The following is a 17024-nucleotide window of genomic DNA, read 5'->3' on the forward strand; positions in this document are numbered from 1 at the left end:
TGCACTTTGAGCGTCTGCTGCAGTGCACCAGTGGCCACATCCCAGAGCTGTACCGTCTTATCAACTGATGCCAATGCTAGTAGCCTCGAGTTAGGCGAGAAGGATACTAAGCAAAATATATCGCGATGCCCCTTGAATCTCTGCTGTAGCGCGCCAGTGGCTGCGTCCCAGAGCCGCACCGTCTGATCATTTGATGCCGAAGCTAGTAGCCTCGAGTCAGGAGAGAAGGCTACTAAGTAGACCTTGTCGCTGTGCCCTTTGAGCGTCTGCTGCAGTGCGCATAGCCGCTTGACATATCTCGGAGTACCCTGTGAGCGTTCGTCGATATAGTATTTCCATTCGCGCTTTAACCTACGGAATGCGTTCTTCTTCCCCTCACCATAGATAACTGGTATTGAGATATCAAGGATGCCTAGCAGGGAATAAGAGAGGTCTTCTTCACGCTTAGTGTCCCGATTCCGTGCCCATGATACTCGCACATCGAAGCTAAAATCAGAAAGAGGCTTGCCTCGAAGAGCGAGAACAGGAATCCCTGTTATCTGGTACAGCAGCACCTCTAAAGATTTCTTATCACCAAGTCGGTTGCCATTCAAGGAGAAGAACTCCACTAATGGCGGCGCGATAAGCTCCTGAAGTGTCCAACCACGGGTAAACCATCGACTTTTCTTAAAAGCTGCTTCCCATGGCTTCAAAGACGGGTCTGTTGTATCTTTTGTCCAAACATCTGCAAGGTACACATAGCATATAGCCGCTTCGCGATACCAGCGAAACATGGAATTGATAGCTTCCGAAAGCTCACTATCCCTCGATTTGTTGATGCAGCAAGTGTCCACCCAGAAGTATTGTAAGCCATCACGAGCGGCCTGCTGTCCACAGAATTGAAGCTTTCTGTATCCGTTTTTCGTCTTCCCAGAGCCATCCATCAGGTCCTCGAAGGTGACCTCTTCATTATCTCCTCCCCAGGTGTGTGAGAGTATCGCATAAGGGGTTGTAGGTTGGGTGATATCGTTCGTGAGGCTAAATTCCCCATTTGCTTCTAGCTTAAGAAGACGCATATTGGCCTGAGTGGTAGATGGTCTGCACGGCTGCTATTTGATGTAGCAAGGGTTATAGGCGGAAGTACGTAGGTCGCGATCCACATAATCTAGCCGAAGGTTGGGATGGTGGAGATGGGTCTGAAATGAAGAGGTTGATAAAAGGTTTGAGGCTGAGACTCCAGCTGAGAGCTTGGAGATGATCGCCGGCGCATATGGTAGCGACGAATGGCGTGGCGCTGATATAGCCGGTGACTGGTCATCCCCTGTTTTTGATGGACGGCACATCAATTGCGCTGTACAGTACATCTTGACATTCCGATTATAGAAAGATGTTTGGAGTCTTTTTTGTGCTTTTGGTTATGTCACAAAATTAGCAGATAGAGGGGCCTCTTATAGAAGCCCGTAGAAGCCCGTAGAAATTCTAATAAAGTGGCTACTTGTTCTTTTGCATGAACAGTGGCAACGATCTTTCACTTTTGCCTCCGCCTTTGTCGACTCGGATGGCATGCCAACATGGAAACCACCGACTTTGACTAGCTGAGCGGCAATTAGGCGTCAAATCTCGAAGTTTCGACTTTGGACAGCCCTAGGGCCGGCACTGCTGCTGAAACAGCCAGCGAGGCCGCTAAACGAGCCGACCAAACAGGCTTAGAACGTGCATTACCACTTCTCCGACTAAGTGGTTGGGAAGTAGACAAGCAATATGACAAGAATAACCCTGTACGTATCCACTATGACTTTCGGTGGAAGATCTCCCAGCGTGAAAATATCAGAGCTAGGTTTATTATTTCCGACATAGATCCCGATCTCGTCCTAGCTCCGAGCGATTTTTGAAACGTTAACTTCTAGCCACGACTTGAAAGCCTTCTATAAGATGAAGACCGGTTTTCTGGGGATATATATATATGCGAAGAAACGATTGTCGAGATATCTATTAAGCGGAGCTGTTAGCGCGGCCTGTCGAAATGATTCCCTAAGCTACAGATTAATTGGCAGATGGTTTACGAGCACCTGGAAGGTCTTGGTGACTTATTTCGTAAAGGGAGGCAGATAACCTTTAGCATAGAGTTTGTTTACAAAGAAGGGAGTGGTGATTCTATAATAATAAAGGGCAAGAAAAAGAAGAAAAGCGCTACGGAGGTTCAAAAGCTTCAAAGAGCCGCTGATGTGGGTCTCTGGAGCCGACTCTACGATCTTCATCGCTGCAGAGCCAATCACTGTAAGCAAGGAGTACTGTAACTAGGGCTTGACACCAGTCGATAGCGATAGATGGAGAAACGCGCTGCAGATTGCAAATCAGGTTGCAATGGATTGATTCCTAGAACTGAACACTATTCTGCAGCACCTAAAAGTCGTCGCCGACCTGATGGTAAAACTTTCAAGGTACCGCCAGGCATTGCACTCCAATTTATGAGCAACATCAAAAAGTTCTTGCAGGAGGAAAAGGAGCTTTGAAGCACGTGAATATTTCTAGGCTCTATTTGTTTATCTCTATTAGATTTGTTTGGGAGGCTGTGTAGTGGATTATGACTACCTTTTACTAGCTAGTGCAAAGTGACTTACCGCGGGATCCGGTGATACCAACACAATGTAACGCTATAAGGGATATAGTAAATGTGTTTAATTAGCTACGCATGCACGCACGGCTCCACGCCTCCACCTATTCGCCAACGTCTCGCTACGATACTCTATAGCTTACAACTTTTAGCAGGGATTTGAGCTTGCGAAACACCAACACAGTGGACGTTGCATTTATGGCTTTGTACCTTCCAATCGCGATGCTTTATATATTGCGGCTGAGGCTGCGTGCAGTAGCTGGGCCGTGAATAGCGTAGCATAGCACTTTGGGTTTAAAGGGGCGACGGTTGCTGAAAATCGCATGTTTTTCTTCCATCCGTTTGAAATTTACATATCTGTGTCTGTCACTTTACAAATCGAACTTACCTTTTATTTCTGTTTCCTCAATCAAGAATATATAGTTCCGACTACCTTTTAGAGGCGCCTTTGAATGCCCGAAGTCATGATCTCGTCATCTAGCGGCGATGAAAATCCCTTTTCATTCTCTGGTATCAAGTCAGAATCGTCTTCTGCGAAGACGGACTCACTACTTGAAACCAAACCCGCTTCCCCCAACGTGGATTCTCCAGAAGCCTCTTTACAAGCTCCAAGCCAAGAAGAGACCACTTCAACCAAAGCAGAAGAAACATACTTCGATGTCCCTACAGTGCATCCCCCCAACCCAAATCCAGAAGTCTCCGAGCCGGCACCACCTTCGCCTGAGCCTCATTCTTCCGAAACGGTTTCTGCGGATAAGAATGTATTCTACAACAAAGAAACGCTAAAGTACATGCGCATAATCGATAAGTACAAGCAGCTCGGAGTTGCGGAAATTGAGCTCCCAAGGGTAATTGAGGAATATTCGGTGCCCTGATCTGGAAATCATGACTGACGCAAAATTCCAGCTTGTCATTGCCGGAGCTCAAAGTTCGGGAAAATCAAGCTTGCTTGAAAATCTGACAGGACTGCCTGTACCAATAACCAAAGGAATGGGGACAAGATTCCCGATCGAAATCAACCTCATTGAAGATCCCGACAAGTTTCAAATAACTTCGAGCATTGTTCCAAGCCGCAGCAATGGCCGGCTGACAAACGTCGACGTGGAAATAATGCGCAAGTTGTATACGAAACCTATGACTCAGGTAGAGTTCAAAGATTTACTTCGTGGAGTGAGTGGGATTCCAGAATGACTTTCTCAGGCAAGGCAATCGTAAAACTAATAGCCCGTGAGGCTTCGTTAGTTTTCGGCGTCCCCCCACCTGTATTTGCGGGAGATCAGGGGTCAGATATGGCACCTGATATGCCGGCATCGAAACACATATCAAGTCATACACTTCAGATTGAAATGAGGGGCCCAGACTTCAAGAGCTTGAGTTTCGTTGATACTCCAGGCTTGTTCCAGTGTAGGTTCCACACAATATTCATATTTGGCCATAAGCTAACACCAAGTTCAGCTGGGAACAAAGATCATGACGCTAAGTCTGTGGAAGAGATTGAAAATCTCGTGGAAGATCTTGTGGCAGAGAAAAGAACTATCGTTGTGTAAAGTCGTCACCAGAATACAGAGTCATGCTTTGAGAAAGGCTAACGATTGACTACAGTGCGGTCATGGATGCAACCCAAGAGACCATACATCAAAAGATCTTCAGCTTCGTGGATGATGTGGATCCCGCTGGAGAGAGAACAATTGGTGTCATGACAAAGTGTGATCTTATTCCTACCCCGGAGAAAGACATAGATGCTTATGAATCTGTTTGTATGACTAGCAAGAACATTAATCATAACTAACGATATTAGGCTATCAAAAGAGCCAAGAACCAAGAGCGCGTGCTGAAGCATGGGTGGTACATGGTAAAGAATCGGCTAGCTTCCGAGGCAAGAGCGGATGTCTCACTCGAAGTGGCCAGAGAAAAAGAAGGCAGACTATTCGAGGAAAAGGAATGGACTCCGAGTGTCACAGGCCTCGATCCAAGTCGAATGGGGATCAACGAATTACGCAGGGGACTCAGCAGGGTCTTTTGCTCCCATATCCGAACTGAATTTCGCGCCCTCAATGAACAAACACGTTTGAAACTTGGTTCCACGCGAGCGAAATTGGAAAATCTAGGAAAGCCTCGAGGTGTGTTGTCCCAGCAGCGCACATATCTCAAGTCGGTTGTGTCCGCCTACCAATTTCCGAAGCACGAATTCCTTTCGAATAATCGAATTTATGATATACATTCAAGTCGTGGAGGTCTGCACGTGAGGCTGGCTTTGCTCAAAAAGCAGCACTTGCGAGATAAACTTGATGATGGGGCAATTTGGCGATTCAAAACACCCAAACCAGACAAAGACGAAGACTCAGACAAAGCAGCATGTAGGACAGATGTCAAATCGACAAAAAGCACATATACATGGATCAACAATCGTTATCAGTCGACGAAGTCTCGTTTCCTTCCAGGCACCCTGCCATATCCCCTCCTTGAGCAACTCTTCGTAGATCAGACCGCAAATTGGGCCGAGATTACAAGATGGTTCGTTGAGGAAGCCCGAGTGGAGTTCAATGCTGTTGTGGTCTCCTGCCTTCAATGCGCTTGCTATAACAAACAGGTATCTGCTGAACTTGAAAAGCTTATCCTCTCAGCAGTGGAAGCGAAATTGGGGACATTGATGGACTTTTGTCTCGATTTGATTAAAGATGAGCAAAATAGCCTGCAAGTTGTTGCAAGTGAACCCCAGTTTTTGAGTGATATTCGTGAGGCTCGTGCGTTCGACTCATGAGCGCTATTTCGAGGCTTGAGGATGAGTCTCAGGATACCAAGACGTCGACATTTGCTGATAGGATCTTTGGAGGGTTGCACTCAGATTCAAGACCAAACACCGAGAGTTTGTTTGGAAAAACAAAAAGTGGTGGTTCGAGCTCGTCATCAAAGCCTACTTCGGGTGGTCTATTTAGTGGCTCAACAACATTTGGACTTAGTTCGGGGGGTAGCCCCTTTAGAGGCACGGCAACTGATGATACTGGTTCAACAGCAGCAACAAATTTTGGCAGCTCACCAGGTAGCAGTAATACGACAACGAGGCCTACTACTTCAAGTAATATATTTGGCGACCCATCAAATAGCACCAAACGAAACCATTCAACTGGTCTGTTTGGAAGCATTTCAAGCAATACCACCACCACAAGCCCTTTTGATTCCGGACCAACCATGAAGCCCACAGGTACGTTTGGTGGTGGATTTGGAAGCTCACAAAGTGCTGGCATGGGCTTCAAGACTGCCAACACAACATCAAGTGCCTCTGGAGCTCGAGGCTCCAGTGACGGTCTTTTTGGAAGCAGTTCATCTGCTGCCGCCGAAGCGACTCCGAGACCCCCCAAACCACTTACCGATTTCGCAAAAACCAATCAATCCGCATTCCGCGATATAATAACTCACGAGCGGCAAATCGTCTATGAACTCCACGACATCCTGAAAGCGTATTACAGCACCTCCGTCCAACACTACGTCAACTCTGTCTGCAAGAACGGACTGAACCAGCTGTTCATCGAGGAGACGATGGACGTTTTCTCAGATTCATTCGTGGACGGTTTGCCGGATAGGGAGGTGGAGAGGATTGCGGCGGAGAGTATGGAAGATCGGAGGCGGAGGAGGAAGTTGAGGGACGAGATACGCGGATTAGAAGGGGTTATTGCGGATAGCGAGGCGATTTTAAGGGAGGTGATGTGAAATCATGCGTGATTGTACTGTAGTTTGATTTTAGCTCATATTTCAATTGAGAAAGGGTTCATACTCCCTATATTTGCAGGAAACTGCATAAGTCAAGGGAGAGACGAACCGTGAGGATGCCACCTAAATGAACCCCTTGAGCGCCTATTATCTCCTATGGTGTTTTACGGTCCTCTCTATAAGACCCCTATGATCTTTATGCTAGCTAGAAAAAAGCGGCACTCACGTCTGATGAAGTATCATCTTGACTTAGCAAGTGTGGGGGAGCAGAGAGAATCGCATTATTATAAGATGGAGGATGGCGTGAATCTTATTATTGATATGGATATGAATGTCCAAGGATGAAGAATAGAGGAGGAGAGTGGGAGGGCGACGGGGATTTTGTACAGGAATATGGCACTCGCACATAGTGTGAAGGGAAGGTTGTGTGGGAAAGAGCGATGACGAGGAACGGTAAGGTGGAGTGAGCCCGAAAATTCGGACCGAGAGATAGACGCGAAGATGGAGAGTACAAATAAAGGTCTGTCTCCATGCTTGAAACGACCAAGGAACGTACCACAAAGAATACGTTGACCGTTGAATTCATGACGCTGTACTATATAAATGCTAAACGCCTGCAAGCAACGCCAGTCCCGGCTGAGCGTCACGGGTCTGAGCTCCGTCCAAAAAGTCGATTATTACCATCTCCATGCATGTAACGATGATTCATTTCCCGACTCTTCCTCCAACAGAATCATACGTATCCTGCCTCACGTGTCTCACTTCCCCATTATGCATATCATATACATGACACCCTCTCAGAGCAGCATTAGGCGGCGTGTACACTACAAATAATCAGCTATGTCCCCCTCAACTGCAAGGATCTGAATATTAAACTTACAATGCAGAGACATGGCGTGCTCAGTGGGATGCGGGTTCGAAATGGCATGAAGCCCAAGCTACCAATCGCATCAGCAAGTGCAAGTAAACAAGCGTCAAAGAAAAACATAACATACAACATCAGCCATATACGTAACCTGATCCAAGCCAAACTCCTTCCTCGCTGTCTGCACCAGCGGTCCCTGTTCACCTGGTCGAGAGGGGATAGCGAAGCGTGATTCTATTAGGTTGCCTTTCAGGATCTATTTCCATTCATTATTAGGAATCAAGATGGATTTTAGGGGAGGGAAGGGAAGGGCGGTGAGATAAATACCTTCATCAGACAGTGCGCATTTGCATGATCATGCGCTGGGCTTTCTTTTCCCGGGTTCCAGACTAGGAGGAGGAGGTTGAAGACGCCGGGCACGGAGTGAACTAGGTTGCGGGTGTATTGTTTCGAGGGGTCGATGTGTGCGAATTTCGACCTTGGGACTGGAGGTTAGCGAATGCAAGGGAAAGGAAGTGAGCGATGGGTCTGTAGATGGTTGGAGGACGTATGGTCGGTCGACTTACCAGTGGGCAGGATTGGAAGTGTAAGATTTCATCAGTTGGTGCAGCACAGGTAGTGTTGGAGTGGGAGAGAGGGTTGTAGTGAGGGTTTGGGTGAGGTTGGCGATCAGACCATCAAAATCATTTTCATTCTGTTCTCGAGGACGTGTCGTGGGCAAGACGCGGGGTAAAGGGGTCGCAATACTGGGGGAATGGAAATCTAAGAGGTAATGAGCATAAGATGCAGTCAGAAAATGGCTCATATGAGCTTGCCTGGTGAGAGGAAGGGCGTTGGGAAGTTGGGTTCGCTGCGGGTGGTTGCTGCGAGACCGACGCTGCGTTTGGCTTTGTCAAAAAGGCGGGGGTTCTGGGCTAGAAGCTTGGATCGCAGTGCACGAGACGCTGCTGATTTGAAGGAGCTCATTGTAACTATCGGTATGGTGTTGTGGTATGGTGTCGTGCGGTGGTGTTGAGGGGAATTGATTGATATTCGGAAGTGGGGAAGGAAAGGAAAGAACAGAAAACGAGGGAAGCAGCAAAAATCAGGTATGCTGTGTGCGAATTCTCTAAGCGGTAAAATGCTATTGTTAAACGTAAGATCTAACCTGCGCAGTTCAGGTGGATTCTTGCTTTCCAGCAATCCCTGAAATAAGTGTCCCCGAGGTGAATCGTCCCACTGCAGTTGCCCAAGGCCACCAGTGCCTCTTCCTAACCTCTTCGAGTAATCGATGTTCCCCTGAGTTCTGTTATCCTGATGCTTCGTACCAGGCTCAGGACAGATAGCATCGGACAATTTTAGGTTTCGACGGTACCAGTTACCGTAGCCCCACGCCTTCCAATTCGTTCTCCCGCAGGTACCGATACGATCGGCGTACGGCGTGCCATCTTCGTTCGCTCATACTCCTCAGAATTCGTAATAAACAACTCGATTCCATGCATCACCACGGCTCCTGATCTCGTCTCCGTATCGTGTCTCCTTCTGTCGCTGCAATTCGTAAAGTTTCTCGAAGGATCTGTCCGGGTTGCATCGGGCGGGGTCTTCCAACAGGCGATAGTGGGATGGATGACCGCCAGGAGCCTTATCTATTGGTCAATACACCCTCACACGCGAAGAAAAAAAAAGGGCACCATATGTACCACACCAAGCCAAGCCATCGTAACCGTAAAATTTTCAGTGTCTATAACAGACAGTATAGTTGAAACAATCCAATAAACTTTATAAAGTAGGTAGCAGCAAGGTAGAAGGAAAAGGTTCATATTGAAACCTAAAACAAAGTATAACAAATGCTTAGCGAAAAATAGGAGAAACCCACCTTCGATTGAACAAAAAACATTCAAGACCATTCAATCAGAAGATCGCAGCACTTCGCCGATCACAATGCATCCGTCGCATCCCTCTCGCCGGAGTAGCGTCACTCCAAATTGCGTTGCCCTCGCTCTCCTGCCAACCCAGCACCTCTGCCCTTCCGTATACACAAGAGTCCACTCAGACTCCTCCCATTGGCTGAGAAAAAGTTCACACTTGTCATTTTGGAAAAACCCTCAACTTCAAGGGCGCAAAAGAACGACGAAACAACGAGAAAAAATTCCACAAACTTCTGAGGAAAAGGAATACTGTGATCAGAGGATATGAACTGTGTAGAGGGAAGGAAGTTCAAAGGGGGAAGAGAACCCTCATATGCTGCTCTGCTCATTCGCCTAGCTTGCTTTTAGCGCGTTAGGGGCGATTGCGTGCGAGAGCGTGCCATGGTGAGATGGCACGTGAGAAATCGATCACGAGATCTGGAAAGCTGTGAGTATCATCTTCAAAGTTAAAGTATAGTATTCTCATGGATGTTTACTTTCCAAGTTCCGTTTAGTTCCCAATTTGCGCAGCTCTGTCTTTGTTGGTATTATAGGAGGTAGGTGATCACTTATGCATACATATCCTGACAGTCTTATTTTCAGTAAATTGTTATATTTTTTTGCACGGATTAGTGTAGATCTTATACTACCAATTGCGTTGGCTACAGCTTGCTATTTCTTTGGTTGAAGTACTAGTAATCGGTAGTCCCTCTTTAAGCTTTCCTTACTTTCATCCTATAATAATTTGTCAAGTACTCGTAACTTTCAACATAAGCAAACTCACTACAACAAAAACACCCAAGCGTTTGTGGTTTAGTGGTAAAATCCATCGTTGCCATTAGCTAAATAGCTTTCCAAGCTAGTATAGTTTATGTATCGATGGGCCCCGGGTTCGATTCCCGGCGAACGCAATATAAAAGAATCTTTTTTTTTGGCTCTTAGCTAGTACATATATTACAAGGATGATCACTTATTACTACTAGCTAGTGATAAGAATGGATTCTAGGTTTTCACTTGTTCTTATTGGTTCCCTAGATATAATTATAAGGTCGCCTACATATAGACAGAGTCTGTCACAATCAGCAAGCTTGATAATATACGATGTTATTTAGTCAAAACATATAAGGTTATGAGGTACAAGTCTGATGCCTAGAGTATAGTGTTCCTTACTTGCAAGGAATGATAAGCTTATGATAATACCCTGTTTATCTCTTAAGCTAAATCACCGAATGATTTTATAGACGTAAAGAATTAAAATAAAGGGTGATAATCTATAAATTCCTTATTCCTGCTTCTTTAAGTACATGCCTCAAACGCAATAATATGTATTAGAGGCATGCAAAATAAAGGAGTGATAGTATAGAATATAGCGGACGTAATTTGAGTGCAATCCGCTATGAGGCTATAGAGTGGAATATATGTGATGATCTAAATTATGCTTAGCAATCAGAGAAAGGGGGTCTAGTTGGACCCGGTTGGGATTAGCGCACATGCACGTCCTGCACCTCGCAACAATATGTAGGAGGTGAGTCACACGTTGCAAATGCATGAAGCTCACTCTCAACTACATTCGCATTCGTAGCTGTATGATCTAAGGCCATACAAGCGCAAGATGGAATCCGTATTCGTGTGCCCGGTGTGTTTCAATCTCGATCCCGATCGGTGCCCAGAAAAATCACCTCCTAGCCTTCTTGACGAGCATCGACTCAATGTGCCATTCTCAGAACTGAAGCGCTCCGCAGAGACAGGCGATTGCCTAGCATGTAAAATCCTATGCGTAGGGTTGGAAAATATGCAAGAACTATGGGACGAGGGTGCAGAATCCGAGAATGGGGACCAAATCTTGCTTGACGAGACGCTTCTTCACATTGACCTTCGAAGGGACCATAGTCTCCGGGTTATTCTGGCCAACGTCGGTTATGAAACAACTATAGAATTCTATACAGTATCCATAGATGGTATGGTTGCCTTCCATTGGAAATTCGAATGCTAATTTATTATTGGTAAAGATTGCGGGTTGATTCCTGCGTTTGGTATTGCTCGACCAGTCTCCAGCGAACTAGAAATAAGTGAGTGTCTAGCTCTTGCAACTGAATGGTTGAAAGAATGCAGTGAAAAGCACCATTCGTGTGGTCAGCCTACTGAGTCAAAACTTCCAACTCGTGTTTTGGATGTTGGCCAGATTGATACGGATATTGTCTATCTGCACGAGACAAAAGATTCCGACAGAGGTTGCTATATGACATTGAGTCATTGCTGGGGGAAGGAACAGATTATTACTACGACTACCGGTACACTTCAAGACAGAAAAGCTGGAGTAAAATTGTCTCAGCTTTCAAAGACATTTCGTCACGCTGTACAAATAACTCGAGGCTTAGGTATTCGTTACTTATGGATCGATTCTCTCTGCATCATTCAAGACGATAAATTGGATTGGGAAGTTGAGTCGGCAAAGATGGCGCAAGTTTATATGTCGTCTCAGCTCAATCTTGCTGCTACACATTCAAGCAGTGGTAAAGAAGGATGCTTTGGGGAGAGATGGTCGCTAGATACTCTCAACCAAACCGAACTTAATGTGGGCGAAGACGTGGCGATTGAACCTAGTGACGAAACCGAAGGCAACTACAAGATTTTCTATCGGCATGCTTTACATGTTGCACATGATCACTTCACGCGGACAATGGACTATGCAAACACTATGGAAGATCTTTCCCCTCTCTTAAGCCGAGCATGGGTTTTTCAAGAGCGACTACTCTCCCCAAGAACCCTACATTTTCATGCCGAAGAGCTCATCTGGGAATGCGCCTCCGGAATATCTTGTGAATGCTCAAGATTACAGAACCATAAATGGGGCGACCCTGATGGCCTGCTAGAACAACGTAAAGTCGACCAGCTGAAGATGATGTATTCTTCAATAACTTCACCTGAGATGACTGACCCACAAGTCTTGGAGACCTGGCTGGAATTCGTTACTGAGTACTGCACGTTAAAGCTTACAAAGCAAATGGATCGTCTTCCTGCATTGTCTGGTCTTGCCTCTCGAGTTGCTCAACGCTTGCAATCTTCTGAGTATCTAGCAGGCTTATGGTCTCAAGATCTTCCCAGGGCGCTTTGCTGGCAAATCGATGGACCATATTATGGAAATCGACATCCTACTTTCCGAGATGCTCATCCCAGTGCGCCATCATGGTCTTGGGCTTCTATATGGAATAATAGTCAAGACGCTCCTTATGTTACATACGGTCTTGTCCAGACACGTGGCTTCGTGCCAGATTTGAGATGCCGGATCCAAAGCTTCCATAAATCGCAGAGTACAATCAGCCCTTTCGGAATCTGTGGAGTGGTACAACTGAGCATTCAGGCACCGCTTATCGAAGCCACTTTACTTGTGACTGAACAAGATGATTCTTCCATAATAGATCAGATGCGAAAGGGTAGCGCCCATGAGCAGAGTCTGATAAAAATCAAAGAGAAGATGAGCGAAACGTATGAAACATGGGTAAGGTTTGAAGGAGAGTCTGTCCGGATTTCTCCCGATTGTTTTGATATCAAACAGCGCATTACAGATATAAGCCATGGTGATGCCGTATTTTGTCTACTGCTTGGCCATTTCACGCTCTCAGATAGAGACTGGATGGGCCAACATCCCTCTCAGCATCTTACTCGGAAAGAGAAGCTTGAGTCTGAAGAATCATCAAGCCAGCTATTGGGAGCATATGCACTTGTGCTTCGGAAAGTTGACGATGGACCAACATATAGAAGACTTGGGTTGTTGGTTCACAGAAGAGGCGCAGGATGGTGGGAAGATGCACCAATTGCTCTTGTCACACTAATATGAATTTGGATTTGTGCATGCCTTCGACTCTTTGCTTTCCCCTTGCTGTACTCGCCACACAACCACATTGCACATACTCTCAGCGACTTCAGTAACTCTTTTCAAACATAGCGATAGCTTAAAGTTAATTGTGAAACCTGATTTATCCACCAAGGTAAAAATCTGTGAATGGAACCCTGGGGCAGAAGTTATCAGTCATTGACTTACCAGTTAATACTGTTACCTACTTAGTATAAGGGTTTCAAAGTGTGTATCAACAGCTTTCCTTCAATTTTAATACTACTATATCCTGTAACAATCAATACATACACAAAGCGTTAACCTAAATCTCAAAAATGTCTTCCTACCTTTCTATCCTCCCTGAACTAGTAGCCAAAGCTCGTATAGAAAACTCCCACAGAGAACCGAGAGAAGAACGGAATCTGTTTCATGACATTCTCACGCATTTACGGAAAGCTATGCAGTTTTATCCTAGTCGCTCAACTACGTGGTACGAGTACGAGAGCGAGAGACTAGTCTGGGCAGACTGGTGTATGTCATGTTCCTATTCCCATCCGCATTCCCGTTCCCCTTGATTACTCCGCACCTAGTCACGACATATATCAAACCTAAATAACTTGCTGGTTCTGATTCTGACTCTGGTTATCTTGTGTAATAGTTGGACCCACTGACAACACATTCCCAGGCATCGCGCCCTATCGTTACGATCCTCCCCCAAAAGTCAACGCTAGTCAACATCTTGGCAAATCGTACAACCCCTTCTATATCGTACAACGCGATGGTAATATTCACCCCAGGCAAGCTGGAACTCATGTTGGAGAGGGGATACCGACTATTAAGTCGGTGTTGACGGGTCCGCATTGTAGGTTGGAGGATAGCGGGATTGACTAAGCAAAATAGTCACCTATTCCCATCTGCATCTTTCAACCTTGCGATCTCTACTTCAATTATAGGGAAATCTCAACATACAATATGTCATAAATAACAATCATAGATGAGATTCAGGAAACACTCTACGACCGATTCTGAATTCTCTCAGGCTGACGTTAATACGTTATGTACTACATCTCATACAGCTACGTTCAATTTTACAAGAGCAAGCCTCGCTAGTCAGATGCATGGTACCGATACCGGGTCAGAAAAGACAAATAGCGACCACCCAGGTATGCTTACAGAGGCTTCCGAGATTATCCCTCAAATTGTACCAATTATGCTGTACACCCAACCAATAACTATTCGTAGTTCGTTTGGTCAGGATGTGGTAACACGACATCGGCGGTTCCTCTTGCCGACAAATATGGTTGCAACCTTTAGAACAGTCACACTTCCTCGTGTGCAGGGATGGAGCGTAGCTTTACATCTGCATGCACTTCTCGCCAGGAAAATGAATCACCAACTATTTTAATGCAAGTAGTAATACTCCTACGGCAACTATACTCCGTACTTTGCCGCTCTCCTGACGCTACGACTGTCCGTACCAGCGTACCGTGGTTCGTGTTTTCCGGCATCTGTTCTCTCACGACGATTGGACAAGCGGAATATCCAGATTTCATCCTCTTAACTTGTGGCATCTTTGTTTTGAAAATTGAACTTACTTTTCTCTTGGTGCAAGTGGATATTAACATGATGGCTGTCGAAATGCCGTCGGAACGGGCATCTGCCACCGAGGCTACTTCGCAGAACGCGGCCGAAATTGACGAAAAATCAATACACCATTCTCTCGAGCTACCCAACCAAACTTCAGAGCCAGAGAATGTGTCTACTGTCGCAGGGAATGGCTACCCTGTGGGTAGTAGGCTTGGTGGCATTATTGCGGCACTGTGTCTAGCTGTCTTTTGTGTTGGCTTGGACAACGCTATTATCTCAACAGCAATTCCTCGCATCACGGATGAATTCCATGCCCTTCAGGACATAGGCTGGTACGGATCAGCATATCTTCTCACCATATCGGCTTTCCAGCTTTTCTACGGCAAACTCTACGCTAGTTTCAATGTCAAGACTGTGTTTCTTGTGGCATTACTAATTTTCGAAGTTGGCTCAGCACTTTGTGGAGCCTCTCCCAGTTCTTCTGCACTGATAGTCGGGGTACGTTTCCCGCTGAATCCTGCTTTTGTCAATGATCTACTCCTGACACTTATGAACACAGCGGGCCATTGCAGGTTTTGGTGCTGCAGGCCTGTTCTCTGGTAGTTTTGTGATTATCGCACATTCCTGTCCTGTTTACAAACGACCCGCGTACACTGGCATCGTCGGTGGCACGTACGGCTTGGGCTCAGTTCTTGGTCCTTTAATTGGAGGTGCATTTACCTTTAAGGTTACGTGGCGCTGGTCCGACAATTCAATCGTTTGTGCAAGAATATGACTGACAAGTCGAGCAGGTGTTTTTACATAAACCTGCCTCTCGGGGGCATTAGTGCCATTATAATCATACTACTATTGAAGTCTAAAAACTCCTCGGCTCAGAATGGAGGAAAATCTGGTCTTCTGGAAGTCATCTGGTATCTGGACCCCATCGGCACGATCCTTTTCGTACCGAGTATCATATGCCTCCTCCTGGCTCTGAAATGGGGAGGCACTACATACAATTGGGACGACGGACGTATCATCGCTCTTTTTGTCGTGTTCGGAATCCTATTCGTTACATTCATGGGTGTCCAATACTGGATGGGAGACAAAGCAACCGTACCCCTTCATATTGCAAGCCAGCGAACTATAGCTGCTAGTTCTGTATTTGCGATATTTATGGGTGGCGGTTTCATTATCATGACATACTTCCTGCCGGTGTGGTTTCAGGCGATCAAAGGGGTAGATCCCTGGGAGTCTGGTGTTAGGCTCATTCCACTGGTATTAAGTATGACTCTTGGGATTGCGCTCTCTGGGGGGCTGACCACGAAATTTGGATACTACATGCCCTTCGTCTACGCCAATGTGGTTCTTACTTCGATTGGGGCAGGACTTCTCACAACACTTGCTCCTAACAGCGATCCAGGAAAATGGATTGGATATCAAATCATCTTCGGCTTGGGTTGCGGTTTTGCGATTCAAGTACCTCAAATTGCAGCCCCAATTGTTCTTCCGTTGCAAGATGTTGCCCAAGGGGTGTCAATAACTTTCTTTGCGCAGCTGTTTGGAGGAGCTCTTTTTGCTAGCATAAGTGATAATGTGCTCAACAACAAACTTGTCAAGTATATTGGGGCTTTAGACATACCTGCCGAGGATCCTAAATCTGTGGTTCAGCTGGGAGCTACACAACTGCGAACAGGGGTACCTCCAGCGTTCGTGCAGCAAACAGTGAGTGCTTACAATCATGCTTTGGTCGATACATTTCAGATAGCCTTGATAATCGCGTGTGTAAGTGTGCTTGGAGCAGTTGGAATGGAGTGGAAAAACGTGCACTCGTCAGGAGCTGGCAATGGCGCGCAGGAGGGAGCAAACACCCAAGTGCCAAAAGAGACGTGAGCGACAATACGCGTTAAGGCTCAACCTAGGGAGTCTTGAGGAAGAGCACAGAATTGTACGAAGGGGGGGGGGGGGGGGGGGCATTTGGACTACACTTCAAATTACTGTATTATCCGCTTTGAAAACAAGTTTAAGAGCATCATTATTTTAGTTTCAATCTGATATAAAATTTCTGCGTATCAGCTACATTGTAGGTCACTTCCTTAAACAATCGTAGAAAGCTAAAATCTCTCTCGCCTGTGTAAACTAAGAAGCAACGGTCCAGGAGTTGTAGTGAAGTAATCACAAGCTTCTGTAAACATATTAACACCGTTTTCACCGGGAGCAAATTCAATATCGAAAGTAGTAAGCAACAAAGCCGCCACCACACGGACTTCCATCAAACTCAGGTTCTTTCCAAGGCACATATATCTTGCTAAAATTCTGTTAATACTGACTTCCTCGCTCGCTTTGGACAATATATTGCCGCTCTGACGTCGGAAAAAGGTTATTCGGAACGTGACATAGACATACCTGTAGTCCATGGCACAAAAGCGCGTTTATCATATATCATCTCAGGCTTTGTACTAAATCGCTCGGGAATCCATTCGTTCGCCTTTTGGAAATTACTCTCATCTGGTGATATCAATTTAGCTTCCATTCTCTACTGGTTCTCTCACTTCGAGCTGCAAAACCCGT

The 17024-nt window shown here is 45.9% G+C and overlaps 4 protein-coding genes and 1 non-coding gene across 5 annotated transcripts; 3 read left to right on the forward strand and 2 right to left on the reverse strand.

Annotated features, from left to right (window-relative positions):
* Positions 1-29: 29 nt before the first annotated feature.
* Positions 30-1055, reverse strand: HET-E1_12 (Vegetative incompatibility protein HET-E-1; the record flags this gene model as incomplete). The annotated part of the gene is made up of 1 exon (XM_031146135.1): positions 30-1055. A coding segment is annotated over one exon (1026 nt), but the record flags the coding sequence as incomplete, so codon positions are not given.
* Positions 1056-7006: 5951 nt separating this feature from the next.
* On the reverse strand, positions 7007-7971 carry CDO1_1 (Cysteine dioxygenase; the record flags this gene model as incomplete). Its single annotated transcript, XM_031146136.1, has 5 exons — positions 7007-7125; positions 7182-7239; positions 7297-7422; positions 7494-7644; positions 7733-7971. The coding sequence occupies 5 exons, from the start codon at positions 7969-7971 to the stop codon at positions 7007-7009; spliced, it is 693 nt and encodes a 230-aa protein (XP_031009444.1).
* Positions 7972-9854: 1883 nt separating this feature from the next.
* Positions 9855-9963, forward strand: LHYA1_G001151. The gene has a single exon. It is a non-coding gene; the product is annotated as a tRNA-Gly (tRNA).
* A 701-nt stretch (positions 9964-10664) lies between these two features.
* LHYA1_G001152 (uncharacterized protein) lies at positions 10665-12890 on the forward strand (the record flags this gene model as incomplete). The annotated part of the gene is made up of 2 exons (XM_031146137.1): positions 10665-11010; positions 11062-12890. 2 exons carry the CDS (start codon positions 10665-10667, stop codon positions 12888-12890), a joined length of 2175 nt encoding a protein of 724 aa, XP_031009446.1.
* Positions 12891-14513: 1623 nt separating this feature from the next.
* Positions 14514-16346, forward strand: aflT_0 (Efflux pump; the record flags this gene model as incomplete). The annotated part of the gene is made up of 3 exons (XM_031146138.1): positions 14514-14972; positions 15034-15215; positions 15266-16346. The coding sequence occupies 3 exons, from the start codon at positions 14514-14516 to the stop codon at positions 16344-16346; spliced, it is 1722 nt and encodes a 573-aa protein (XP_031009445.1).
* Between the last annotated feature and the right edge of the window lie 678 nt (positions 16347-17024).

Source organism: Lachnellula hyalina, assembly GCF_007821495.1.
Source record: "Lachnellula hyalina strain CBS 185.66 chromosome Unknown contig00005, whole genome shotgun sequence".
In the NCBI taxonomy this organism is placed as follows: Eukaryota; Fungi; Ascomycota; class Leotiomycetes; order Helotiales; family Lachnaceae; genus Lachnellula; species Lachnellula hyalina.